Here is a 27,316-nt window from a genome sequence, read left to right as displayed (position 1 = left end):
TGGATGGCTTCATCTTGGTCAATATTGATTTGGTTCTCTCAAGTACTTCCTTTTGTCCCTTCCTTTTCCAGAGCTCTCCTCCCTGCAGGACCCTGTAGTAGAGAGGGTGAAAAGACAAGGTCAACATGGTTCTTGCTGTGCAGGCGCAGCATCAGTGAAAGTGGCAGAAAAACTGATGCACATGGCTAAAGCAAAGACTGAAATTCCAAGGACTGTCTTCAGGCAAAGCTTGATCGAGGCTCAAATGATATCAGCAGGACCTTGCTTTTCTCAGCTGCCTCTCGGCTCTTGTTTTTTAGTTAGTTGTCCTCTTGGGTGAAAAGCTGGAAGCTGGCAATGAAAAACTTTAGATGCTGATTCAGGCTTAGGGAAATGAGCCATGCTGCTGTCCCAGGGCCTTCCCATAAGGTTTCAGTGGGTTCCCACTGCTCTAAAAGTCTATGCTGACCACATATATGGTGGTGGCCAAAGAAACATTGTATATAATCAGGTCTAGCTTACCTGCTTCTGTCTGGGTTAGGGTGGAGCCCTATCAAGTTCATGACCAAAGGGACCCAGTAATGTTTCCCTAAATGGAAAGATACTTAGGGTGGGGAGGGGTGGATCATATTAATCCATAAGCCATCTCAGAGGACATACAAGTTACGTATGTTATGTATTGCCTCCTGAACAGGTCCTGAATCCACAGGTGCTCAGCTCATTTCATGCCCACTGCCCTCACGGGACCGGCAGCTCCCCCACTGACCAGTGCCCTGTGATGCCTCTGTTCACCAGGCCTGCAGGCCTGCCAGTTGAGGGGTGTGAATCAGTGGATTAGACCTGGAAGGTCCCAGCCCAGCCTCTGGACCAGAGTCCCACTCGACTTGCTGCTACCCAGAAGCACCCTGTTCATTCTGCTCTGAATGGATGGAAAAGAGGAAGGTGATTTATTTGGATTTGCTATTAACAAATGTCTCTAGACTTGGTTTAAACAACACATTTATTTTTCACAGTTCTGGAAGCTGAGAAATACAAAATTAAGGCACCAGTAGATTGATCCAGTTTCTGATGTGGGCTCATTTCCTGATTTGTGGAAAGCTGACTTCTCACTCTTTAAGGTGGAACAGGGTGAAGGGGTTCACTGGCTTTTTCTGATAAGGGCACTAATTCCATTCATGAGGTCTCTATCATTATGACTTTATTACCTCCCCGATGCCCCACCTCCTAATACATCATCTGGCATTAGGGGCTCAGCAAATGAATGTTGGAGGTACACAGATATTCAGCCCTTTGCAGATGAGTGGCACATGGTGATATGATGACAGGGGGAGGTCAGGATATCACTATGGATTTGACTTGGTGGGGGCAGGAGCTTCCTCCGTGGTGTAGTCACTCCCAGTGTCCTGGGGGCTTTATAACTATTATCACCAAAACTCTGTTGTGTGATGCGTACCAGAGGAGAAACAGGTTCTGAGGGACAGTGCCATGCCCAGGATCACTGGCCTTGAGGTGCATATCTGATCACCCATTCTTCATACTCAGCCCTGAGCTCTGTCCAGTGGCTGAGGAGACCAAGGACCCTCCTCAGTGAAGATGTGATCTGTTCTTCTTGTTCTTTGAATCTGTATATGAAGATTTGTAGGGGTGGTCCCAGTGACATGGCATGGGCCATCACTTGGGGACATTTTGTGGTCAGTTATCTGGGTTGAATGTCCAACTTTACGGAATGATGTGGGGATGCTGGGGAGTGGCCTGGGAGAGCAGGCGCCAGAGGGAAGAGGATTGAGTCAGTGTTTATGCCAGAAGCTGCTTCCTGGGTTTGCTACCTCCTCCATACAATGAGCACTGAGGGCCGAAAACCTGTCTGAGGGTGCTAAAGGCCTTTATTTTTTACTTTCTGCTTTTTGGGTGGAGGACATTGCTCACAGTCTGGAGTCTGAGAGATGAAAGGGGCCAAGAGATCTTTGAGGTAGGAAGGAGCACACTTTTGTCTAATATTTCTTCTTTCATGTTACCCTCACTCCTTGCTGGTTAAGTTCCTACACATGAATCTTGGAGTTGTGGTATTCCAGGGAGTGAAAGCAGGGGTGGGACTTTGGGGACACCAAAGTTTAGCACGAAGGGCCCAGTCCAGACAGGACCACAGGAGCCCAGAAATATGAGAGCAGCCCCACCTGGGAAGGCTGTACAGAAGAGGGTGCCACTTCCTACGTGGGTGGACTTTGGGCTTGGTGACCTGGGTACCTGGGGAGGAACGGTTGTCTCATCCTGTCCAAGTTCTATCAATTACAGTACAAGATTAAACATTCCAAACACACACAAACGTTCAGTGTGGAATCTTTTCTACTTTCATATTTATTCTATACAAGTAAAAGCAATTAACAAAGACAACAACAACAACAACAAAAACCAACCCATCACTAATAGTTGCCTTTATGGGGAGGGCCTCTTCCCACCTTGAAAACAAGGCTGGGGACATCAGGACAGGGAGCAGACCACAGAGAGGAGGGAGAGACCAGGATTTCTCCCTTTTGCCTGGGTCCTTTCTGCTCTCCTGAGTGAGGGGCCCATTAGGGCAGTGCTGATAGCCCTGATAGCCCTGCTCATCTCCTGGGGACCAGCTAACAGGGCTGCTGCCGCCCAGTGGACATCACTGGCTTTTCCTCTAGAGCCTCTGGGCCAGTTGCCTGGCCATCTTCTCCTAGAAAACTTGCTGAGATTGTGTCCTGTGGCCTGTGTCATTCCCCAATCTCCGGCTGCCTCCTAAGATAGCCGCTTACTGCTGACAAAGTTCCACAGACCTAGCACACAGGTTCCTGAAGGACCCAGCGGCGCCGCAGCCTAAGCGCTCTGCACTCTCCTGGCTGGGATCATCTACCTGAGCCAGTGCTCAGCCCCGGGTCCCAGCTCAGACTTCCCTGACCTCAGAGTACAGGCAAGATTAAACCAGAGAGGTGATCTCAGGCGCGTACTGCAGCCTTCTGGAAGTGTTTCTTTGGGTGTGTTGGGTAGTCCCTTGCGCAGGGGCGGCCATTCCGGATGCGGACGCTAAGAGCTGTCGCAGAGGATTCACCCTAGGCTGAGCTCCCCAAGTCCACGGGTCACCGATGCTCGGGGGGAAGCATATGGCTATAGTAGGAGGCGACAAGCTGCTGTGTTAGTTTATAAATAAAGTAGGTTTTCGGGGAGCGCATTTGTAGTGGGCTGGGCGCTCACATCTCCTCTCTGCGCATGGGAGCCAACATCCTGCTGCCTCCCTGCGCCATCTGCTGGCACATCGAGGGAATGGACTTGGGGAGAGATGGAGACTTGAGTTCAGCAGCTCATTCTAGGGAACCACACCTCCTTGCTGTGTTTCCTAAGTGCCCTAAGAGGACCCGTTGGTCTGGAGGGAGAGTTAAGATCAAAATTTCAGACAGCTGGAATTTCACTTAGAATCCATTCATTGTAATTCAAAGACTGGCATCAAATTTATTATTATCATTTGTTAAATATTTTAGATCTTTTCAGAGAATCTACAAGGGCATAGCAGGTGTTCTTCCCCAGTACATTTTGTGGGGGCAGTTACATGACAGGAGAGGAGGTGACACACAAACGGGTGGGACACACGGGGGGAGGGCTGCACCTACATTGCAGGCTTTGGTCCCCTGAGAAAGAACAGTATCTGAACTTCCACTGGGTAAGCTAGAGGGACCCAAGACCCACAGTCAGGTAACATGAAGAGGAAGGAGGCCCATGGGGGACAATGAGGACTACAGTCATACATGCATTCAACAAACCTATCATAAAGTAAAAATACACTCTGTAGGGAGGGTCTGCTGAGCAAGCCCCTGCTCGCTGCATGGCCGCCTGTCCTGCAAGCGTCGTGTTGGGATGGTGCTCGGGGAGTAGGTGGGAGGGTTGATTTCCATGGTATTAACCAAGATGAGGGTCTTTCTCATGGTGGGGTTGGAGTGGGCACTGTAAGCTGGAACAGGGGTCTGGGAAGAGTGGCTCCAGCCTTCAAGGGTCTCTCAGCTGCTCCCTTAGGGGCAAAGGTTTGACCTGCCCAGGTGTCAAAGGAAAGGCAGAAGGCAGGGTCCTCCCAGGGCCACAACAACATCCACTGATTGTTGAGGGGCACAGGACAATGCTGTTCTCTGTGCCAGCCTCACAGCTTTCCTTAGTGGAACCCATGGTGTTCATCTTTCATGAGGATGTTCACAACTTGGGAGCACCTGGGGTAGGAATATCCAGGACACAGAGGGAAGAACCAAACAGCAGTTGAGTTTTCAGATTCTGAGCCAGATGGTAAGGGGCTGGGACCTTCTCAAGAGAGACAGGTGGTGTCTGCAGCATCTGCTATGATAGCCCCTGACTTGGTTGGAGTTCAAGCAAGAATTGGCTAGATTCAGTAAGACAATCCCTGGGCTCCCTGTGACTGAAGTTTTGCAAAGAAAATGCTTCACAGCAGTTATAATAGTCTCCAAAGTTCTAATGAAAAAAAAAATATGTTTGGTTGAATGTTTCTTCTCAACACTCAGGGCTGGGCATCCTGCTTTTTACTCTTTATAATCGGGTCATCATGTACAGATGGCTGTCCCATAATTAGTTAGTTGTTGGTCCATCTCAGGATAAAACCCACCCCCCATTCCTCCTTTGTCACTTTGTGATGAAAACATGGCGCTCTCTCTTCAATCTTTGAGAGACAGGTGAAGAAAGTTTTTCTTGATGGGAATGGAAGGCCACACATGGACGTGACAGTGTTTTAAGTGGGGGCTGGGAGATGCTGGCTCAAGCCTAGCTCTACCTCTGTGTGACCCTCAGATATATTCATTCTTTATCAGAAAATGGTGTTACACTCCAACTTTAACAAAAGGAGGTAATCAAAAGCCAGTCTCCATGGGCGTGCCTAGCTTAAGCGCCAGCACCTGTGGACACTGAGCTAAACTGCATTTGAATCTGAGGGAGACAAGGGTGCCTGACAGATGACCTGGGACAAATATTGGTGACAGAGTTCAGGGGAACCTTTGAGCCTGGAGTCTTGCTCTTCTGAGCTAGGTAGAGAAGGAAGAGGAGACTCTTCCAGGACTGGAACTACAGAAGATGGATCCTCAGTCTGGGTCTCCAGCCCTCTGCTTGCCCAGCCAGGGAAGCTCCCTGCCCCAGTTGTTGGAGCCCAGGGTCAGAGAGCCTTGCCCTGTGTTGCCTTAGTAGCCATCATCTGTGAAGAAGGGCCCACTGGCAGAAGGGGGGCAGTCACCCTCCTCGCATGGCTGCGAAAGCTCCCCGTACTCGCTGTTGTAAAACACCCGACTTCCTTGTGGCCCCCGGTGGGGCCGGCGCCGCCTCCCCTGGGGGTCAGAGTGTGCTCTGGACACATCCACGTCCTGGCCTGGTCCTTTACAGCTGCCAAGACAGGGAGGATGTCGTTAGTAAAAAGACAGAAGAGATCGGATGTGGGTCAGGTTCTGATTGGAATCATCAAAGACACAGTCTGAACACAGCACGTTCAGACTCTGGGAAACACACACCTTTGGCTTAAACAGCAAACAGGACTAATCTGATCTGACAAACACTCCTGGGAAATTTTTCTGTCTCAAACTTGGACACAGTTCCACCTGGAATGTCTGATTGCATTTCCCCCAAACCTGCTTCTCTAGGATACACCTGCCCAGTGCAGATGCCTCTGGTGCATCTGTCTCTTCAAGGTTCATCTGATGTATTTCCAGCCACGCAAAGAATAGCGCCCTCTGTTGCCACTTGTAGTGAGCAGCAATTGTCTCTAATGAACAAACCCTTTACGTACCTGTCTTCTGAATTCTGGATTCTATCCTAGTTCATTAGGACCCTATTTTCTAGGACTTTCTTTTCCCCTTACCACCTGCCATTTGAGGTCCAGCAGCTCCTCCTGCTCACTGCCCATTTGGAAATAGTGTCCTTCCAAGATGGCTGCCCATCTCAGTAAATGGCAACAAGGTTCACTCAATGGCTCAAGCCAAGCATCTGGCTGCGGTCTTTGCTTTCCTTCAGCTCTCATACCCAATGCATCCAGATGTCCTGTCCACTCTAACTCCATAATACACCTATGCATAACTCTTTACCCCTCCATCCCTACACAAGAGTGGGTTTGCAGGCTCTGCAGTACTCTCCTGGAAGATCTCTGTGCTTTCACTCCTGCCTCCCTGTACTCCAATCTTCAGAGAGACCCTTAAAATTAGTCATGACATCAGAACACACCCTCCAGTGGCTTACCATTGCTCTTGGAATGACATTCAAGTTTCTCATCACGGCCTAAGAAGCTGGGCAGGTTCCAGCCCATGAAGGCTTCTCTGACCACTCCCCTAAGCTTCATTCTTAGGTGTCACTTCCTTTGAGTTTTTGGAAAATGCTGATTTATTATTATTTTGCTCTGCATGGTGCTACTGAGAAAACCCTGATATACCAATTGTTTCCTTTAAAAGTCATTAGGGTTTCTTTTTTCCCCTAAATTCCCTAAACGTTTCTCTTTAAAGTCAAATCATTCTACTAGAATTTACTATTCTTGTGTTCAGTTTTCCCAGGTATCCTTCTAACAGGTAAATTTATGACTTCATTTGTTTATTTAAGAGCATTATCTTTAAACTATAAGTTTAAAATATTAGTTTTACTCCTCTGTATTTTCTTCCTCAGGGACTCTGATTTTTATGTATATTGTATGTCTTCTATTCATCTTCTATATCTTTCTTTCTGATCCTTTTACTTCAGTTTCTTTTCTTGACCATTCTCTATATAACCTCCACTATAACTCTGTTCATATATATTGTCCCTCTGGCACCCTGATCTTCATTTTTGATAAGATTTATCTCAAATTGCTTTCAATTTCCTTCATAAATTTAGTCATTTTTTTAAATCTTCATTTTATTTGTGAAATAAGTTCCCATTTTATATCTCCATTCTCTCCATTTATATTCTGAATTTTTTTAATGTCTGACTTATGGTGCAGCTTCTTGTTTCATTATATATTTAATTCATCTTGGAGTCTTGTGTTACAGTTTTCATCTTTTTAAGAAAACTCCACTATGAATTTTAATTCTAATTTCCTGTTGTAGTCTTACAATAGCTCTGAATGAATAGTGCTTAATTTTTCATTCATGATTATTCATGTTGGAATTTCCTACACCAAAAATAATAGATTATCTTGTGAAAGGGGCTGAGGATACACATGGTGCTATGGTCTGACTGTGACCTCCAAAGTTTATCTGTTAGAAGCTCAGTCTTCAGTGCAAGTGTTGAGAGGCAGGACTTGAAGCTCAGTCTTCAGTGCAAGTGTTGAGAGTTGGTTATGTCACCAAGTGGATTAATGTTGTTATCACAAGAGTGGGTTTGTAATTAAAGCAGTTGGGTCCTCTCAATGTTTCTCTCACTTTCTGCCATGGGATGATGCGACAAGAAGGACCTTGCCGGATGGTGGTACCATACTCTTGGATTTCCCAGGTTTGGTAGCCAGGAGCCAAATCAATTTCTGCTCATTTTAAGTTACCCATTTTCAGGTATTGTTATGGAAGCATAAGATGAACTAAAATGGAGGGCTTCTTAGGTTTCTTCACTCAAATGTGCCATATCAGACCCACATCTTTGGTATCACTAATTCTTTCTTGCCAAAGGCAGCTCTTCATGTCAGGTGTCATACTTCCACCAAGGGCCAACCAGTCCTTGCTGGCCAACCACAAGCCCAGGTTTTCTAGATCTTTCACCTACAGACTTGGACGAAACATTACACTGTAGGGGAAGGAATCTGGCATCCTGAAGGGTCACTGAAAAGATGATGGAACCTGGGAGTGAAGAAGAGTTGACTCCCCAGAGGTGAGTGTGGACCAAGGATTAAGAGAAGACAGGAAGGGGCTGGGCAGGTAAACCACTTCCTTCTTCTCCCCATAGATGTCTCCAAGATATTCTGTCCTCGCACCTGTTTGGAGAATGTTCTTTATTCCAAGTGAACACACCTGCCCCGTGATCTGTTGCACCTTTTCATGGCTTATCATAATGTTTCCAAGGGAACCTGTGCAAAGAATTGTGCCCTCTGTTGCTGCCATAGTGAGGTGCAGTTTCTGTAATGAACAAATCGTTGTGTGTGTCTTCTTCTGAATTCTGGATTCTACCTTGCTTCTGTAGGACTATTATTTTCTGGAACTTTCTTTTTTGGTCGCCACCAAGCAGTATTCCCTTCCAGCTTACTACCCTTTCAGAAGCAGTGCTTACCAAGACCACCAGCCCTGAGGCCACCTACTTGCACCAGGGGATTTGCTGTCTCCTACCAGGCTCAGCCTCCTCCATTCTCTCCCCAGTGGGATTGGTCACTGTTCCAAGGACATGTGTTTTTGTACTGAGGATTGAATCCAGAGGCATTCTACCACTTGGCTACAACCCTAGGCCTTTTTATGTTTTATTTTGAGATAGTCTCTCTAAGTTACTAAGGCTGGGTTCAAAACTTGTGATCTTCCCTGCCTCAGCCTCCTGAATTCCTGGGATTACAGGTGCATATCATTGCACCTGGCTTGTCCCAAGGACTTTGCCACATGCTTCTCTCATGGGATAGTCTTCATATGACTCTTCTTCTGCTATTCTGCCATGGCTTAGGATTGGCTCTACTGGTTCTGGGTGTGGCCTTACTTCTTCTCCTTGAAAAGCTGTGTTGTTTTTAGCAAGATGTGTGCAGATTTGAATTTAAATTGCAATTATACTCTGGTCTATTGTCTCCCTCCTCCCCTCCTTCTTTCTTTGGGTGGGGATCAAACCCAAGGCCCCATGAGTGCTAGGCAAGCACTCTACCATTGATCTACATCCCCAGCCTACCCTTTTATTTAATTATTTTTTCAAGTGATAAAATGCTGTTTAGTAAGGAAACATAAGCCAAAATCTACTCCAGGAAATATTACTATCATTAATTTTCTAAAACCAAGTTACTAGTTTAGGATTTTAATAATAAACAGGTGGCAAAATATCTGATTTCTTGACTAACTGTATGAAAAATTAAAGTATACTTGCAAAGTCCCTCTTATGCTTACAAAATACAAATTTCTCTGAAAACTGAAATTTTGAAGCATTTTCAAATTTTTGATTTTTGAATGCTCAACTGGTAAAGTCTATGCAAAATATTCTAAAATCCAAAACATTTTGAAATCTGAAATTCAGAAACTTCTGGTCCCAAGTATTTTGGATAGTGGATACTCAACCTGTAACTGACAAGTTGTAAATCATTAACATACCTGCAACAAATGTGAAAATAAGATCAACTGTCTTCTTGTTATATAAATAAATAGGTGAGGTTTAGAGTAAAATATTTAGTGGTAACATCATATATTGATTCCAAACAGCATAGGCAGAAGCCAAGGATTTGTTCTGCAAAGCTATGACAAGTGACCCCAAAAGGGGCTCTTGACAAAGACACTAAGGTCAAGGGAGTGGTCTGGATAAATGACCATGGGCTATTTGGGGTTTGGAGATGAAAGTAGTCTCCCCTTGGCTGGTGTGTGTGTGTGTGTGTGTGTGTGTGTGCACGCGCATGCCCGTGCACTGGGCACAGTGGATCACACATGGTTTCACAAAATGTAACATCTAGTCATCCATCAAATGAAAAGGAGGTATTTGGACCAGCACCCAGGTACAGCCAGAAGGGGGACTCCTTTAGTGATGGGGGACAAAAGTCCTGCAGTATTAGAGCAGCTTCCCTTGAACAATCAAAAAGGCAATAGGGAGCCACCAAGGGTTCTAGATAAGAGTGGCAGTGCACACCAAGTCCCAACCTCCCTCACCAGGCCTCTGTTCAGAGCCTCCTAGGGAGGGCAATGCCCACCTTTGCAGGGGAGGAGGCCTCCCAAGCCCTTACCTGAATCCACTGTCTTGTCTATGCCTGCTCTCTATCCGCTCAAATTCCTCTGAGGCCAGCACCATCCCACTGTCTGTCTGGTTATCCTGTGTGGAGAGAACCAGCAAGGCTGTGGGCCAGGCTGTGAGCACCAGCCAAGAAGGGACTTGCGTGCACCTTCATTCTGCTCATCTAACACCTATCCCTGTGGAAACTGAGCCAGGCTGGGGGTGTCCATTCTATCACCTCCGGAGCATGCAGGTGAGTCACATGTCCCCACCATAGAAGGAGAAACAGGTCTTGGGGGAGCCATGGGGACACCATGCTGGAGAGCCTACAAGGTAGCCAAGCATGTGCTCAAAGTACGGGTAGAACAGGAGCAATAAGAGAAATGGGGAGAGTATGTGAAATAATTTTCTGGCAACTTATAGTTATCTGAAACTCAGATCCTGCTGGAGACACGCATCCTGGGTTTAGTGGGCCTTTGTTCCCTCTCAGTTGTGGCTTGGTATGGTTTACACTTTGAATTCCACTGGAGAGGACTGCAGTCTTCTCTAGGTCTTTGTTTGGCCCTAGAGACATGAGCCTGAGTCTGTGTGGACTGGTGGAGGGCTCCCTCTGTTGATCTGGCTGTCCAACCTCCTTGGGCCCATGCTCATTGGCCAGGCTCAGAACTCACTGGTCCCATTGGGTGAGGGCTGGCACTGAAAGTCCTGGCATGACTCCTGTCTGTGCATCACCAGAGCTTAGGTCTGAGGGTTCAGTCTCCTTTTCTACAAGTGGACATACTTGTCCACCTTCACAGAGCTGTCTAAGCTCAACTATGCTTGACTCACATTGGAGGACACAGGTGTCACTATATAAGTGGACACTACAAGTTTTTCTGTTCCTTATATCCCATCTTCCTCTTGTAGTGCCACTGTCCTCTACTTGCCTGGTGGCACTAATTGCCAGTCAAGGAGGGAGGGAGTCTGTGACTTAAGCTGATGCAACAAGAACCATCTGAGGGGCAGCTGTTTTTCCCCCCGGGGAAGAAGAGGGCCTGGGGCTGCCAGGGAGGGGTGCCTCGTGTGGGAATGACAAGAACACAGGGAAAGCAATCGAAGGTGGTGGCTTTGTATGAGACCCAGAAGTACCTGAGGTGCTCCCTGGACTTGACATTTCAAGGGACTTTGCCAAGGAGATACCTGTACCCCCATGCTATTTTGGCAGTAGTGACAATAGGTGGGATATGTAATCATGCTAGGTACCAGTTGGATAAAGAAAATGTGATGGATAGAGTATTATTCCATTTCTAAAAAAGGATGAAATATTGTCAATGCAGCAGAATGAACGGAAGTGGAAGATATTATGTCAAGTGAAACTACCCAGACATTGAAAGACAAATACAATATAGTCTCTTTCATAGGTGGAAGCTAAAAAAAAAAACAATTTACCTGAAAGTAGAATAGTGATTAATAGATGTTGAGAAGGTGGGGAAGGGTGGATAAAGGAGGCTGGATTTTATTAGTGCATGTTGTATGTATGTATCAAAATATCACACTGAACCCCATTAATATGTACAATTTATACATATTAATTGATAATAAAATAGCATTTAAAAAAGCAGTTGGCTTCTGTCACTTGCTTCAGAAATCTCTGATGCTTACCTCCCGTTGAGGTACCCCTGGCCCTGATCTGAGGTACACAGATCTCTCCCCCCACCCTTCCCTTACCACAGAGGCTTTGTACGTTGTTGGGGTCATAGGGAATTCTTCAAAGGTCTTCATCTTGGGGGCACCCTGGGTCTGAGTCCCTCTGGCCAGGTACCCGGGAAAGGACACACAATTATAATACCTGAGGGGAGAAAACAGAAGGTACTGGAGAGGCACAAGCCAACTACGCTACTAAAATCTCCCCCTCACCTCTCAATCTGCCTTCTTCTCCCTGATGAAGGACCTCCAGTGTGGGGTATGAGCATGGATGGGGCCTGGGCCTGAGGTCTGGATATGTCCCTGGTCCTGCCTTGGATGTCCATCCTGCAGCCCCATCTGAGGGATCCTGGGCACATCCCTCCCCTTCCCTGAGCTGCATTTCCTCACCTGCACAAGAAGGATAAAATCTCCAAAGTCCCCTAGTGGGGTGCACAGTAGTAGGAAAGTGGGGCACATCAAGCTGGTCCTGCTGCTATAGCCACTGGATGGCCTGGCCCTGCCCTAGGCTGAAGCAGACCTGGCAAGATTCTCAGTTCCATGTCTCTTAGCCAGGCTGGTGGGAATGTAGATGGTGCAACTTCCTAAGGCTAAAATTCTGGGAACTTAGGCTAAGTTCTCACTCCTGAATATCACTAGTGAGTGGCTGACTCTGCTTCCAAGACAGTGGCAGATCACACCCTGGGAAGAGTCTGGGCCCCAAATCCAACCTACTGGACAGTCTTCCTGCAAGAAAATGTCACTGGGATGGGTACTGCTTGAACTGTGGTGAGGGGGCCTTTTCAGGGAGGGGGTTGGACGTGCAGAGAATTAGAGAAGGCCAATTGCCTTATTGTTTGGATAAGGGCTTGAATGTGTCCTCAAAGGTACATATGTGATGGAAGCTTGGTCCCCAGTGTGGCAGTGGGTGGGTGATGGAACTTTAATAGGTGGGGCTGTATATAAGGTCATTGGTGTAGGGTGGGACTACCCCTGGAAGGTATTAATGTAGTTCTCTCTAGACTGGCTAATTCCTAAGAAAATGAGATGTTACAAAAAGAGCTGTGCTGACCCCAGAATCCCTCTGACCTCCTGTTCCACCATATGCTCTCTTCTGTATATGCTTCTGCTATCATAATGGGCTCTGCCATGTGACTCCCCAGAGGTAAGGAGATATCAGTACCATGCTCTTGAACCTCCAGAGCTGTGAGCTAAATAAACCGCTTTTCTTTATAATGAAACCACTACTCAGTATTTTGTTATAACAATGGAAATATCTTAACACTGATGGGCAGAAAACAGGACTGAGGAGGCTCAGAGGAAAGCACAGCTGTAAGGTCATAAGGCTTTGGAGGGGGCCCTACAGCTGCTGACCAAGCCCACAAGGGCATTGATGACCCTACTGCTATTATTTAAATGATTCTAACATCCAAGTCATCTCTCAAGTCCCCGTAAATTGCTTTTCCTTGATGATGTGTGAGGATAAAATACACTGTCTCCAAACGGCTTCTCCCACCTCCCCAGCATCATTCCCAGACCCAGGGAAGCAAGGACCTCGCAGCCAGGCTGTGGCGGTGCATGCTGGGCGGGCTGTCCTCCACGTCTTCAGTGGCCACATGCAGGGCTGTGGTGGATGCCTGCAGGAAGCTGCTGTCCTCTGAACTCTGAGAGCTGCATGGGGCTATGCAGTCCTCCTCTTCCTCCTGGCAAGAATGTGGAAGCTGATCAGGGTCAGAGACTGTATCTCAGGCCCTGCCCCTGCACTCAAGACTGCTGGGGTCACGATGGGCTGTGTGTGTGAGCATGTGCTCTGAGGATTAAATAAGCTCCTGCCAGAACCCAGCAGACTTAAGCAGTGCCCAAGGCAGTGCAGGGGTCAAGGTTGCTGAAGCCTTGCTGGGCCAGCCTCATTCAGGTCTTCCAATAGTCCTCTCAGGCTCCCTTTGCAGAGGAAGCAGGTAGGTTGGGCTGGGCCTCAGCAGAGCATCCTCACTTCAGTCTCTTGGCTGCTCTTGCAGCCTCCAGAACCAGTGTAAGCATTTTACCTTTTCTTTTGGGCAGAACCAGACCCAAATTACCCTTTTCCAGTCCCTGAGTCTCAGGCAGAAGCCTGCTGCCTGGTCACTCCTCCAGGTCCCAAAGCATGAGGTACTAGCCATGAGTACCACCAGGGAGGGAGGGATGCAAGACACAAAAGTCCAGGACCTGGGTGCTCACTGGGTCCAAGGAGGTGAAAGAATGCATCACCATTATGTTGGGGAGTCAGAGGCTACCTTCAGGTCTGGGAAGGACTAACCTGGAGCTCCTCATGGGCAAGAAGGATCTCTGACCATCTGCATGGCAGCTGGAGCAGGCATCAGGGGTTGTGTGCACAAAAGGAAGATGCCCATGTCTTCCCTTTGGGTGACTGGGTGTGAGACAGAGGTGTGGGTGATGGGCACTGAAAGGGTAAGCTCAGGGTCCTAGGGCCTGGACATGCATGACCCTTGTCTGGTAGCTGAGAGGTGAGCAGAGCTTGGGGGGCAGTAAAATCAAGTCCAAAGTCAGGGTCAGAGATTGTAGTAGGTCAGAGCACAGATGGGGCTCACCTGCCGGCCTCCACTCTGAAGCAGGTCCCCCAGGATTTCCACCAGCTCTGAGAAAGCAGGCCTTGCTTTGGGGTCTCCTGTCCAACAGCTCAGCATGATGCGGCGTCTACAAGGAAAAGCTGGTTGCTGGCCTGTGATCTGAGCATGCCCTGACCCTTCCACCAGCCCACCCTAGCCCTCTTTTCTCCCTTGGATCCCTGAAATGGTTTGGATGTGGTTTGAATGTGTTCCCCAAAGGTTCCTGTGCTGGAAGCTTGGTCCCCAGTGTTAGTGTTGGAACTTTTAAGGTGGTGGAACCTTTAAGAGGCGGGGCCTAGTGGAAGGTGATTTCATGGGGGTGGTGGTGGGGGTTGGGGTAGTGGTGGTGAGGGTTGGTGGGTGGGGACATCCACCTTCATGAATGGATTAAAGTTGGTCGTATGGAGTGGGTTGGGTCTCACAAGAATAACTCATTTGCAAGAAAGGAGGTTGTTATAAAAGGAGCCTAACCCTGCCGGGTCTCTTGCCAGACCAACTCTCTCTCACATCTTTCCACCGTAACGTGATACAGCCAGAAGATGCCAAACAGATGCTGGTGCCAAACAGATGCTGGTGCCCTGCTCTGAACTTCCAAAATCATGAGCTAAATACATATCCTTTCCAGATAAAATACCCACTATTTATTTTTTGTTGTTGTTATAGGAACAAAAACCAGACTAAGCTTGTCTCTTGCACCCCCCTCTGTCTCCCTACTCTAGGCACTGTTCTCCTTGTCTTGGGTACCCCTACCTACCATTCTCCAGCTGCTTTTTCACTCCTTCTTCAAGTGTCTTCAGTATCCCCACCTGGGGATGCTTTCCATGATCACCCTGACTCCTTCTGACTCCCACTGGCTGTTCTCAGAGCACCCAAACCTCTCCTGTCCATCACAGTTATGGTTACTTGAGTACCTTTGTGCCTGCCAGGGCCAGGGCCAGTCCAGCTCTATTGGCTCTAGTCTCCTTGGAAATGGCAGAGAGCAGGAGGGAGTAGCTGATTGGTCAGTGGTGGAGTGAGGGCCTGTTTATACAGGCCCCAGGCCCATCCTGGCCTGCCTGTTTCCTGCTGCTGCTAGTATGCTGTACTTCCTGTGCCTGAATGCCATCCTTTGCCTCCATGTTTACATGTCCCCCAGAGCGCCCCCATTGCTGTGTGTTCTCTCTCTGTGCCTGTCCCCAGGCCTTCCTCTATGTGTGCACACCCCTCTTCTAGCCTGCATGCTTCACCTCCCATCTCCCCTCCCCACCTGCTGCATCTCTCCCTGTGCCCATCCCCCCTGTCCCCAGCACCTGCACATCCAGCCAGAGACTCACATAGCAGGAGAGGCCAGCTCTGGAGCCCTCATCCGGGTGCCATCTTTCAGTCGCTGGCAGAACTCCTCGTTGATTTGCACCCCAGGGTATGGGGAGGCCCCTGAGAGCAGGAAAGGACTGAGGTGAGTGGGGAGTAGGCTGCCCACTGCTCAGCCCAGCCTCCCAATTGCCCCTGTCCTATTCCATCCACCCTTTCTCTTCCTCCCTGTGGCAAGGTGAAGATGGGGTTCACTCTGTTGTGCCCAACCTGGGGCCTAGACAAGTTGTTGCCCTGTCCTCCCTGACTCTAGCTCTTTATCTAGTTAAAGGAGGATGAGGCCACTCATTTGTTAGGGGGCCATGAATGTCTACACATTCAACACGAATTAGTGAATTCACAGTTACCAGGACCTTTATGGGTGGTGGAATTCCACAGAAACAGTTTTGACAAAGCTACTTCTCCCTCTTGCTGCATTTCCCAATGCCCCACTGTGCCCACATCCTGGGATCTCCAACACATTAGAACCAAGCACAATAAGCTGGGCTGTCCTTGATTGTTGTCTTTGTAGGCCTACCCACGCTACCCGCTGTTAATAATAATAATAATAATAATAATAATAATTATTATTATTATTATTATTATTACTTTGCAGAGGTGGGGTTTGAACTCAGGGCCAGTGCAAGCTAAACATACCCTCTGCCACTGAACTACATGCCTACCCTCTACTCCCCTTCATGTACCCTGGACCTCCCGAGTGCCTCTTGTTCACACAACAGTACCCAAGCTCCTAGATTCTTCCTGATCTTTTATTTCCAGTGACAGCATTTATCATCGTTGCCATTGGTGATACTTTCTTGTTTGTTGTCTCCCTCCACCCTAGAAGGAGACTTCATCATGTTCCTATGTGGGACTTGTATAAGTAGGTCTGCTCATTGAATGAGCACCAAGCTCTCTCAGGGAGCCATGAGAGGTGGAGGCTTTGTCCTGCAACAGGACCCAGGCGATGCCAGGATGGAGGCAAAGTTCTCTGGGAGCTGGGCCAGGATGGGTAGAGGCAGGAGGCTTTCATGGCACATGACAAACCACCTGCCCCAGAACGATCAGACAGCTTGCTCCAGGTACACACCTCCCTGCCCTGCTCCTGGCACCAGAAATGCTGAGGGTACAATCTGGAGCTGGTCCCCTCTCCCCTTCTCAAGTTGGACACCTCACCCTGCACTCACCCAGGGAGAAGATCTCCCACAGCAGCACCCCGAAGGACCAGACATCACTCTGTGTGGTGTACACCTTGTCGAAGATGCTCTCAGGGGCCATCCACTTCAGGGGCAGCCGGGCCTAGGGGACATGAAGGGAAGTGTGTTCCACGGGGTGGCAAGGAAGAGAGGACTGAGGTCAGACACTGAGACATCCTCCTCCCAGAGGTCAGTTCCTAACCCTTCCTCCCGGGGTTCCTGATGTCTCTTCCTCATCATTTGTTTCTTTTCCTCTCATTACTTCTACCTGAGGGTCTCTGCTTCCAGCCCAGCATCCCCATCCCCACTCTTCACAGCTTACAGAGAGTGCCTTCTGTAAACTACTTCCTTCACCTGCTGTCACCCACCTGTGAGTTGGAATGAAGGACAAAAGCCTTCTGTAGGGGACCATGCTAGACAGGGTAGCTATCACAACACATTCTGGACTCATCCTTCTTATTTCCTTCCTCCAGCCTTCTTCCCACCTCTCCCTTGAGCAAACTCCTAATCAGCCATGGATGCTCATTCAGGCACCCTCTGAACTTCACCAGTAGGATACATGCTGCCCCCTGAGCATAGATGAACTTTTCTAGGATGGCCCCTGCACCAGGCCTGCCCGTCTCCAGACAGACATCACCTGGCTTCCTCTGCCCACACAGGGAGTTGGTGTCCACCAAATGGACCAAGACACTGGGTAAAACACAAATTCTGATTGGAGCACTAGAGTCCCTGCTTGTCAATTCATGTCTTTACTTTCACCCCAGGCTGCCTTAGTGGATAGGGTCACAAGGGTCCTCTGTAGGCTCAGTGGAGGCACTGGAAGCAGTGGGTCCCCCAGCATCTGGGCAGGTGGCCTGGTGGACTAAGGAGCCCATGTCACCCTAAGCCAGCACAACCCCTCCTGCTCAAACAGGAGGTTTGTGGTCTCTTCCTCCCCATCTCCCCAGGCCCCCAGCTTTTCTCCTTTTGCACTCACGCTGCCTTTGCGGACATAGTCAGGGTCTTTGTAGATGTCCCGAGCAAGGCCAAAGTCGCAGATCTTCACTATGTCACTTTCTGACAGCAAGATGTTTCGTGCAGCCAGGTCTCTGTGGATGCACTAGATTGCAAGGACGTGGGGATTTACTCAGCTCAGATGGCCTGGGTGATGGCCATGCCTGGAGCTCCAGAGTGCTCCAGGGGGTGTCCTTTTTGATTCCTGCTCCTTTGGGGAAAGATTTCTGTGCATCCCCAGGACTCATGGAATTGTGGGGATAGCAGAGAAAGTCAGGGAGTCAGCCAGACTGATTTCACATCCAGTTCTGTCACTGACTAGCCAGGGGACTTGGAAAGTGAATTCTTTACTTTGCTCTCAGTTTTCTCTTCTGTAAAATGGGAGAGACAGTAGCTGATCCTGGGGCCACTTTGGGGTGAAGTTTGGACTGAGCACACATATGCACCCTGTTGGTTTTGCACCTTCTCCCCTCCACAGGGCCTGATGGGGGTTTGGGAGATTCACCTTGCGGGAGGCCAGGAACTCCATTCCCCGAGCCACTTGGAAGCTGTAGCAGACAAGGTCTTCCATGGTCAGTGGGCTCAGCCATAGGTCTTCCACTGCACAAAGGGCGGAGGTGGGCTCAGGAGCATCTCCTCCATAACTTTCATCTTCCACCCAGCCCAAAGGGAACATTTATTCACCCACCCTGACTACCTCCCTCCTGGCCAGGTCCCTGAGGCCCTGGGTACTACCTCTCAGCCCACTCTTCTGACCTTCACCTCCACTCTCTAGGATTACTGCCAGAGCAGTAAATACTGTTGTACCACTGGGCTCTGCACCTGCTACTCCACCCTCCACTGCTTCTCCACCTTGTCTTCATGCAAACTGCTATTCATACTGTGATGCTCAACTCAAATGTCAAAAAGCTCTGTGGAAACTATCGCTGGGGAGTCTGTCCTTCCTAGGTCAGAGTCCATTACATGCTTTTTAATGGAAGCCTCTCCACTAGGTCCCCAGGATGTTATTCTGGGCTGCCTGATCACGAGGTGCCAATCGGACTCTGGGCCAGGGGAAGCCAGGCTCTTACCTTCTTGAACAGGATGAGCCCGCCCTGCCCCTCCCTTGCCCATCAGGAGCCGTGTGAGCAGGGCTCTATCGCTGCTCCCCGACCTTCTCCGGTCAGCCTTGGCGCCTTCAACCATCGCGTGGAAGCGCCTTCGCTGCTCGGGAGACTTCTCCTACAGGTGCATAAAGCTGGTCTGAGGGGGCTCGCCTCCCATCAGGGAGGCGCATTCCATTTCCACCCTCAACCCTTGGCTCTGCGTTAGAACTCTGGCTGCTGGCTGGGGTGCCTACTTACCGCGTAGGGGTTGAAGGCTTCCCGCTTGGCGCGCAAGAAGTTGGAGAGGTTGCCATACTTGCAGAACTCTACGATCACCATGAGGGGCCCTGGGGAAAGGTGGGGCAGAGCCAGGCACTGGTGACTGAGGGCAAGCTGGAGGGACAGATGTACAGCAACGCTCCGGCCCGACGCCACCACTGCCTGATATCCCTCCTGCGCCCCACCCCACCCCTCCCCACTCCAATCTTGCCAACCCAATCCCAGCGTGCTCCTCCCATCCTTAGCGCGAGTGAGCCCACCCCGCAATTGCCCAGTCCTTCCCCCAGGGCACCCCGGTTCGGTACCGTTGGGTTTGGTACACGCCCCCAGGAGGTTGACCACGTTGAGGTGGTTACCGATGTGGATTAGAATCTTGAGCTCCGACATCAGGGCGCGATGTTCGCTAGCCGTGGCGCCCTCTAGAGGGGATACATGGGATTTAGCATGATGAGGGACCTGCCCGCCCCTCCTCCCATGCCACTGACTTAACTAAGGCACAGTCAGTACTAGGAAGCAATGGGGTGGGGGCGCAGGGTACCCAGTACATCTTTCTGGTCCCATTGAGGCAGGAGGTTCAGGCGGAAGCCTTGCTCTGATTCCCACTGCCTCCCTGTAAATTCTTGGGTGATATTCTATCTTTGAACATCAATTTCCCTTCCTACACCACAGTCCCTCCAAGAGCTGCTGGTGCTCCTCACCCAACTGGGAAGCCCCTTCGACCCAGTCGACACCACACCTTTTAGCATTTTCACAGCCACGGTGTCACAGCTGCTGCCTTTGTTAATGCCAAAAGCTGAGGCTTCCACCACCTTCCCAAAGGCTCCATGACCAAGGACTCTCCCTGTGGAGGCAAGGAGCAGGTTCCAGGTGAGGAACCTGGGGCTGAGGGAGGAGAAGGGTGGGTAGCAGGGTGACCTGTCCCAAGGCCAGGAAGTAAGGGGCAGAAGCAGGAGGAACAGGGGGTACCTCTTCTGCCAAACAGGAAGAGTGTGTGGAGAGGGAGCTGGAGAGAGAAAGGGAGAGGAGAGGCAGACAGGAAGCCCTCAGTATCCTCTCCAGGCAGGTGTGATACATCCATTTTGCTCAGAGCAAATGACCTAGGGGCCTGGGAACTGGGGGTGCTGGCCAAGGGTTCTGGGGGATGAAGGCCCAGATGGAACAGGTCAGGTCAGATGGGGACCAGGCAGGCCTTCCTGGCAGGAGTTCTGAGAAGGGAGGGATTTCTGGCACACCAGTGGGGCCCACCCTGGAGCAGCTGAGGCTGCCTCTGCCAGGCAGGGCATGGTGGCTGGGGCAGGCTGGATGCTGGCCTCACCAAGGTGCAGACGCTCCCGGGGAAACTCCCACTGGCTGGCGTCATAGGACAGGTATTCACATTGTTCCTCTAGAGGCACTTCCCCCGGGTCCATGATGATGGACAGGTAGCCAGTCTTGATGTCTGCATGTCCCGGCTGAGGGTAGGGGTGGGAACAGCTTGTTGATTTGGTCGCGACCACTGTGGCTTGGGCAAAACGTTGCCTGCTACAGATGGCACTTGTTTGGGGGCTCAATGAGCAAAGGTCTGACCAACAGGTAATCTTTTCTCCTGTTGGAGCCCAGCATAGAAGGATGGGGAAGTTTCCCAGGAGACTACCTGACAAACCAGGCTGGGGAATTTGTTTTTATTCTTAAGGGCTGGCCGAAAGAAAGACCCCATAAGGAGTTGAGAGGCTCAGCAGGGGAAGCTACCTCACCCTTCGCATGTTACAGAAGATGAGGAGGAGGAGGATCCAGAAAAAGACAGCAATGACCCCGGTGCCAATGAGGATCACGATCTCCATGCTGCCTTTGTCCTCCGAGCCTGAATGGGAAAAGAGGGAGGGAGGAAAGGCTATACCTTACCCCTTCTGACAGGCATGACTTGCATGAGATGGGACAAAAGAAGGCTACAGTTAGGGAAGAAAATGGGTCTTCGGGAGCAAAGCAGAGCTCGCACCTTCCACCGCCACGCTCGCGGAAGAGTTGACGCAGCCCTTGGCGTTGCACACGCTGCACAAGTAGCGGCCAGCGTCTTCTTCGCGCACGCGCTGGATGCTCAGTTTCTGGTTCGAGTCTGCCAGGTCGATTCCTGCCGGGTGGCGTGGAGATTCCAGCTCAGGTGGGCCTAGGGGCGTTGGATTTGAAGACCTCCCGACCCCCACGGTCGCCACAGGCCACCCTCCTTACCAGACTCTTTCTCCAGCACCCTTTCGTCTTTGTACCACACAATGCTGGGTATATGCGCTCCAGCCACCGGGCACCTCATTTCCAGGGAATCACTCACGTTCACCAGGAGGTCTGTCAAGTTCTGCGTGAGCCGAGGAGCTTCTAAGGCTGGGGGTGGGAGTGGAGAGGGAGCTAAGTGGAGGCGCAGAAAGTAAAAGTCACCTAAGACCCAGCACTCCGGGCAGGACTGGGAGCAGAGGTGTGGGAGGTGGGGGTGCAAGGATGAGATGGGTTGCACAATACTGAAGGAAGGGTCGGGGATCGTGCGTGCAAGTGAGAGGCGGGGTTGAGCTGGGTAGTGGAATGCTCCTGCCGTCCCAGAATTGCAAATAGACTACCCAAGCGCTACTGGGCTGGGTGCAAAGGCAGAAGCCGCGGAGGCTAGAGGAGAAGCGTGGCTCCGCCCTTGATCACCGGCCGGGCTCGCCTCACCCTGCACTGACAGGTACTTCTTGTGGCAGTGTTTGTCGTGGCTGCGACGATCCTGCACCTCGCACACGTAGTCGCCCTCATGCTCGGGCGCCACTCGGGGGATGCTCAGGCTGAGTGTGGCGTGGCGCTCCCCTGGTTTCGCTTCCTCCAGATTGGCCTCCAGCGGCGTGGCGAATAGGTGCACGTTCTTGCAGTCGAGCAGTAGCGGGTTCCCTTGCGCATCGTGCAGCGTGGACAGGTTGAGGCGGTACCAACGTAGATGCTCGTAAGTGTAGTTGTCGGCTCGGCAGCTGAGGCGCACGGACTGGCCCTCCAAAGGCTCCTCAGTGGGTTCTGATTCTATACTGAAGCCATCGGGGATGGCTGGGAAGTGGGGAGGAACCTCTGTGACTCTGCCCAGATATTCGCTCACCTATCTGCCCTCTCCCCTTTCCCAGTTGGCCTTCGAATTCACTTAGTTCCCAATGAAGGGTGTGCACATATGTGTCCAGGTGATTATACCACTCTAGAGCTCACTTCCTTCTTCTTTCTCCCCTTCATTGACCAATGGACCCAGCTCTTGGATGTCAGCCCCACCTCACCTCACTGGGTTTCCTCCTGACGTCCTACCTCTCTTTGTCCTGATCAAGCCCCAAACAGGTTGCTGCTCTCACCTCTCCTAGGAGGCCAGATTTCTTGAGTCTCCTAGACTCAGTGGGGCCCATTCTTCATTCTTTCTTGCTACTGACCATACCCCACTCCTCCTCCTCTTCTTGAAACAATTTCTTCATTAATTTTTGCCTGTACCACACTCTGGGTTTCCATCTCTTGATTCTGATCATTTCTTGTCAGGCTTTTATGGGCTCCTCCCTGCCCCCAAGTGTTCTCCCTGGTTCCATTTCTCTGGGAGTGCCCTCATTGACACCCCTGGGTCCAGTGACTGCCCACTCCTAGGCTTCTTAGTTCTCCTGAGGTCATTAATACATTTGAAAATCTGAGTAAGTTGTAGACCTTTCCAGAGCAAAATGTGCACATGAACCATAGGGCTCCAGGATTTTGGAAGGGTGGCAGGAGGCAAGTATAGCTGCAGAGAACCAGAGGACACCCTTGAGGGAGATGGCTCAGGGCTGAGGGCAGACAGTAGTAATACTACCCCAGTGTACCAACACTTAGTCCATATGCTGATAATCTCTAAATGTATCCCTCTCATCCAGCCCCAAGGCCCTATGGGCATTATATATCTCTCTTGAGTGCCTCATAATCACCAGAAATACAATGAGTCAAACCCGGCTCTTGACCTTGCACCCAGGGCTGACCAGGGGAAGAGGCCCTCTCTGAAAGGCAGTCTGGTCACTCACTGGTCACATAGAAGTAGATGAGTCGCTCGTCCTGGCCCACCTTGTTGAAGACCACACACTTGTACATGGCAGACACATTGGCATCCTGTATCACCAGCTTGCTCACAGTCTAGGTAGAGCACAGGTACAAAGATCCATTTCTAGCCTGAGTTCCTCAACCTGGACCCTCCCCTTCTGCAAGGAGGCCACTATGCCCACCAGGAATGGGGAAACTGAAGCTTTAGGTTGTCAATGAACAAAGTTCAGAGACAGGACCAGGAATGGTGATGCAGGGAAGAGAAGGAACGGCCTTCACACAGCAGAGTTAGGAGGGTCCCTAGAAGAGTCAAGGGACAGTATATGGACAGTTCCTCTTTCCTGTGGGTGAGGTCAGAGGGCAGTTTTTGGCAGGAACAGAGAGACTTCAATCTGTGACTGGGCTTAGTCTATGGCCATGTTGAAGGGTCAGAAGTCAATGTGACAATTGGGTCAGTACAAGACAGGTTTAAAATTCAGACTGTGGTCACATCAAGGCATCAGTTACTCCTGAACTGGGGACAAGCTTGACCTAAGGTCAATAGTGGTCATTGTGTGAGATCTTTGTGATGTGCCACATTGATTCCAGGGCACCTTTTTCTCGTGTCCAGGATAGTCTTGGGAGGTAGGTAGCAGGTGTCCCAGGCTTTCAGAAAAAATTCTGGCTTCAGGGAGTAAGAAACTTGAGAAGTATGGGAGGAGACAGGGCCATAGGCCCTGCCTACCATCCAAAGACCCCCACCCCCACCCCAAGCCGGGCACTTCCTGGCCAGCCCTGGAACAGGAAGAGGCTCTGGAGGTGTGTAGGAAAACAGGAAGTGACTGTAGGAAGTGGGTGCCTTTGTTCATTCCCCCTCCCCCTCCTGGCCTGTCTTAGCATTGCCCCCAGGCTGGTCCAGCAGCTCAGCAGACTTCTGTGGAGACCTGGTCAGCCTCCAGCCCCATCTTCTCCAAGCCTTGGTGTTTGTGAGCACAGGGGACTGTGGCCTGGCCAGGAGATCTTGGATCTCTGCTTCGTTGTCTGGGAAGAAGCAGGAAGCCTGACTCCTATGTGCATGTAGGAAGGGAAGCTGAGGCCCAGAGATTGAGGAAGGGTCACCTGGTTCTCAGCTGCTTTCCCCAAGCTCTTCTGGACAGGTGGAAACAGAGAAGGCAGAAGAGAGCCCTCCTAACCACCCTTCTTTCCCCTTCTCTTCTGGCCCCTTGGTGGCTGGACTGTACCTTATTCTTCCCCTCCACAAACTCGGTCCAGGTGTCCAGGCTCTCGATGGGGTTCACAGGGTCCTGTGTGGTCACCTCCCTCCAGTCGCGGCACTGAGGCATGCGATCCCGCTGCTGCCGACGACGGCTGTTACAAACCAGGAGGCAGATCAGAGACACAGCCAGGGAGAACTCACACTTTGTCATCTTCAGAGTCATCTTACACCTTAGTGGGTAGGGCCAGTTCTCAGGCCAAGTGAGTAATAGGGCCGGTGAGTTTGTTTCTACAGTGTTGCTCAGGGCCTTGCACTCCATCCTGTGCACTATATCCCACTTTTGCTGTGTTGCTTCCTTCAGAGTTTACCTGTGATCTGCTTACCTCGCTTGCCTTTGGGCAGCATGTCATCACTCTGCCTCAGGAGGACCACTCCACTAATCTTTCCCTTTCTCCTCCGGGGTTAGGTGTGCATCCCCAGCATATTTGGGCCCCTGGCTCTTTCAGTTGGTATGAAGTATAATGGTGGATCATCAGAGGGAAGCAAATTTGAGGTACCACTGTGAGATGTAGGCTATGTGATCCTGAAGAATCCCTCATGATCCTTGGATACTTCAGGCTGTTTCATATTCACACCACTTCTACTGAGCCTCCCCCACAGATCGTGCTGGAGCCATAGCCTTTTGGTTGCTGGTGGGGCTTCCCTTATCTCCTGTCTAGGTTCCTGGCATCCATCCCTCCCTAGCTTGTGACACAGGATCTCTAGCTAAATGGCAAATCTGATCTATCACTTCCATGCTTAATATTCTTTACTGTCCCACCCTAGTGCCTTCAAGACCTCTGCTCACCTCAGCATCCTCCTCTCCTGTCCCCTGCATTGTCTAAGTTGTCTCTGCCATAAATATTCTCCCTGGCCCATCTGTCTTGTTGATATCCAGCTTAGTTTAAGGGGGCATTGCTCAGCAGTTGGGTAGGCTCTGTTTTCTCTGTTGAGAAAGTTGCCCTTCTTCTTTAAACCTGTTGTTGCTTTATCTATATGGGGGTGATTGTGAGCTGCATAGATGAGCAAAGGCACATAAACATGCTTAGTGTGTTCTGAGGTCCAGAACAGAGTTTTATAGCAATATTCCAAGTCTGCCCACTTCGTGGGAGGGGCCATCATTGGTACCCAGATGCACTTCCTTTTGTTCTCCCTAAATGATGCAATTATGCATCCAGGGGCTTGCTCTTGAGAGAACTGAGTGGGGGCTAGCCCCATCCTCATAGTCTAGCCTGGCCTGCTGGCATAGGACTGAATCAGTGATTTAATATTGTTAAAATGCTCATACTGTCCAATGTGATCTACAGATTCAATGCAATTGCTTTTATCAAAATGCCAATGACATTATCCACAGAAATAGAAAAACAATCTTAAATTCAGATAGAACCACAAAAGACCTTGGATAGTGAAAGTAATCTTGAATGAAAAGAACAAAGCTGGAGGCATCACACTACTCAACTTCAAAATATACTATAAAGGTACAGTACCAAAGTAGCATGGTACTGGCATAAAAACAGGGACTTGAACCAATGGAACAGATTAGAGAGCCCAGAAATAAATACATGCACTTAGAGCTGATTTACAATAAAGGTGCCAAGAACACACACTGGGAAAACAAAAGGCTCTTTAGTGATGAGAAAACTGTCTATCCACATGCAGAGAAGAATGAGACTAGACTCTTGTCTCTCACCAGTTATAAAAATCAGTTTGAAATTGATTGAAATTATAAAACTTAAAGCTATAACGTTACTAGAAGAAAAAATAGAGAAGCTGTTTTATGACATTGGTCTGGGAAAGTGTTTTTATGAATAATACCTCAAAAGCACAGGCAACAAAAGCAAAGATAGGGTTTGAGTTCAGAATAGGGATCTCGGAGGGGTACAGGTAAGGTCTGGGTGGCAAGAGGGGCTGAAAACTGAGTTCACCATGGTTGAGGTTGGAGAAATGGAGGTTAAATAGAGGAGAATGGGGTTGGGGCATACTTACAGGCTGCGCTGGGCAAATGTCTTGCAGGGTGTCCAGGGCCGCCAGTGCCACTGGATGCTGAGAGGTGGGGGCACCCCATAGGCTGTGCAGGTGAGGGCCTGGCGACTGTGGCGGGAGTAGATGCTGGGGGAGGAGGCTTCCTTCTCATGGATGTGTGGGGGTACTAGGGGAACAGGCATCAGCCAATCAGGTGGCCCCATCACCACACCTACCCAACCACTTGTCCCCTCTCCCATCGTCCCTGCCTGTACCATTCACCACCAGCTCCAGGCTGATGTTGCACCTCAGGCCGGCTGCTGAGTTCCACAGGGCGAGTGTGTAGATGCCTGCACTTGCTTCGGTCACTTCTTTGAGCACCAGAGCATGTGGACTGTGGCGCCCAGTCACTGCCTTTTTGTCCTTGTACCTGGCCCAGGAAGGGAGTTCAGGGGCTGTGTGGACCCTGCCTCATGCTGACATTTCCACCCCATCCAGCCAGAATGGTTCCAGGATTCCCCCACTGAATACCCAACTTCCTGAATGCTCTAGTCTCTTCTATTTGCATATAACCCATGCATATCCCTCCATCTCTACATTACTTACAATGCTTAATACAATATAAATACTATGTAAATGCAATGTAAATGCTGCGTTGTACCAAAGCATTTAGGAAATGATGACAAGAACAAAGCCTGCACATGTTTGGTGAGTAGAGACACAATTTTTTTTCCAAATATTTTCAATCCACAGTTGTTTGAATCCACAGATGCAGAACACAGAGATATGGAGGGCCCATGTATACTGCTGGAAATGGGAAGAGAAGACCAAGTGGCTTTTCCTGATGGGCCAGGTCAGAGCAAGCAGCCCCTCCTGGATCAGGCCAGAAAGGGCCAGCAGCAGTGTGGGTGGGATGGGTGGGGCAGCAGTCTCTGGTCTGGGGAACAGATGGTCAAAGGCTTTAGGCTTTATCAGCTGCGTCTCCATCAGGTGGTCAGCTCAGGAACATCCCTGAGACCTTGCAGCAGCAACTCCTGCCTTTGTTCCTAAAGCCTTTGAGATCTTTCCCCAAGTGATGGGGAGACTGTGTTTCTGCTCAGTGCAGTCCCCTTAACTCTGCCTTGTCTG

At 50.1% G+C, this 27,316-nt stretch overlaps 1 protein-coding gene across 1 annotated transcript in view; it reads right to left on the bottom strand.

Annotated features, from left to right (window-relative positions):
- Positions 1–2,957: 2,957 nt before the first annotated feature.
- The window catches only part of Flt4 (fms related receptor tyrosine kinase 4), a 45,202-nt gene continuing 20,843 nt past the window's right edge, over positions 2,958–27,316 (bottom strand). The window contains exons 9-30 of the mRNA XM_076856529.1: positions 26,464–26,618; positions 26,213–26,375; positions 24,213–24,339; positions 22,977–23,085; positions 21,640–22,002; positions 21,169–21,315; positions 20,939–21,070; positions 20,697–20,803; positions 20,279–20,414; positions 19,700–19,804; positions 19,269–19,382; positions 18,943–19,031; positions 18,670–18,820; positions 18,105–18,199; positions 17,583–17,705; positions 16,598–16,709; positions 15,395–15,494; positions 14,064–14,169; positions 13,030–13,178; positions 11,521–11,641; positions 9,827–9,912; positions 2,958–5,367 (exon numbers count right to left, since the gene is read on the bottom strand). Of these exons, the coding sequence (XP_076712644.1) occupies positions 5,169–5,367; positions 9,827–9,912; positions 11,521–11,641; positions 13,030–13,178; positions 14,064–14,169; positions 15,395–15,494; positions 16,598–16,709; positions 17,583–17,705; positions 18,105–18,199; positions 18,670–18,820; positions 18,943–19,031; positions 19,269–19,382; positions 19,700–19,804; positions 20,279–20,414; positions 20,697–20,803; positions 20,939–21,070; positions 21,169–21,315; positions 21,640–22,002; positions 22,977–23,085; positions 24,213–24,339; positions 26,213–26,375; positions 26,464–26,618 (2,989 nt within the window). The 3' untranslated portion in view covers positions 2,958–5,168. The remainder of the gene's footprint in view (positions 5,368–9,826; positions 9,913–11,520; positions 11,642–13,029; positions 13,179–14,063; positions 14,170–15,394; positions 15,495–16,597; positions 16,710–17,582; positions 17,706–18,104; positions 18,200–18,669; positions 18,821–18,942; positions 19,032–19,268; positions 19,383–19,699; positions 19,805–20,278; positions 20,415–20,696; positions 20,804–20,938; positions 21,071–21,168; positions 21,316–21,639; positions 22,003–22,976; positions 23,086–24,212; positions 24,340–26,212; positions 26,376–26,463; positions 26,619–27,316) is intronic.

The sequence above is a fragment of the Callospermophilus lateralis genome, chromosome 5 (assembly GCF_048772815.1).
Source record: "Callospermophilus lateralis isolate mCalLat2 chromosome 5, mCalLat2.hap1, whole genome shotgun sequence".
NCBI classification, from domain to species: Eukaryota; Metazoa; Chordata; class Mammalia; order Rodentia; family Sciuridae; genus Callospermophilus; species Callospermophilus lateralis.
Note: the sequence above shows the minus strand (reverse complement) of the source record. Positions and strands in the feature narration are given on the sequence as shown.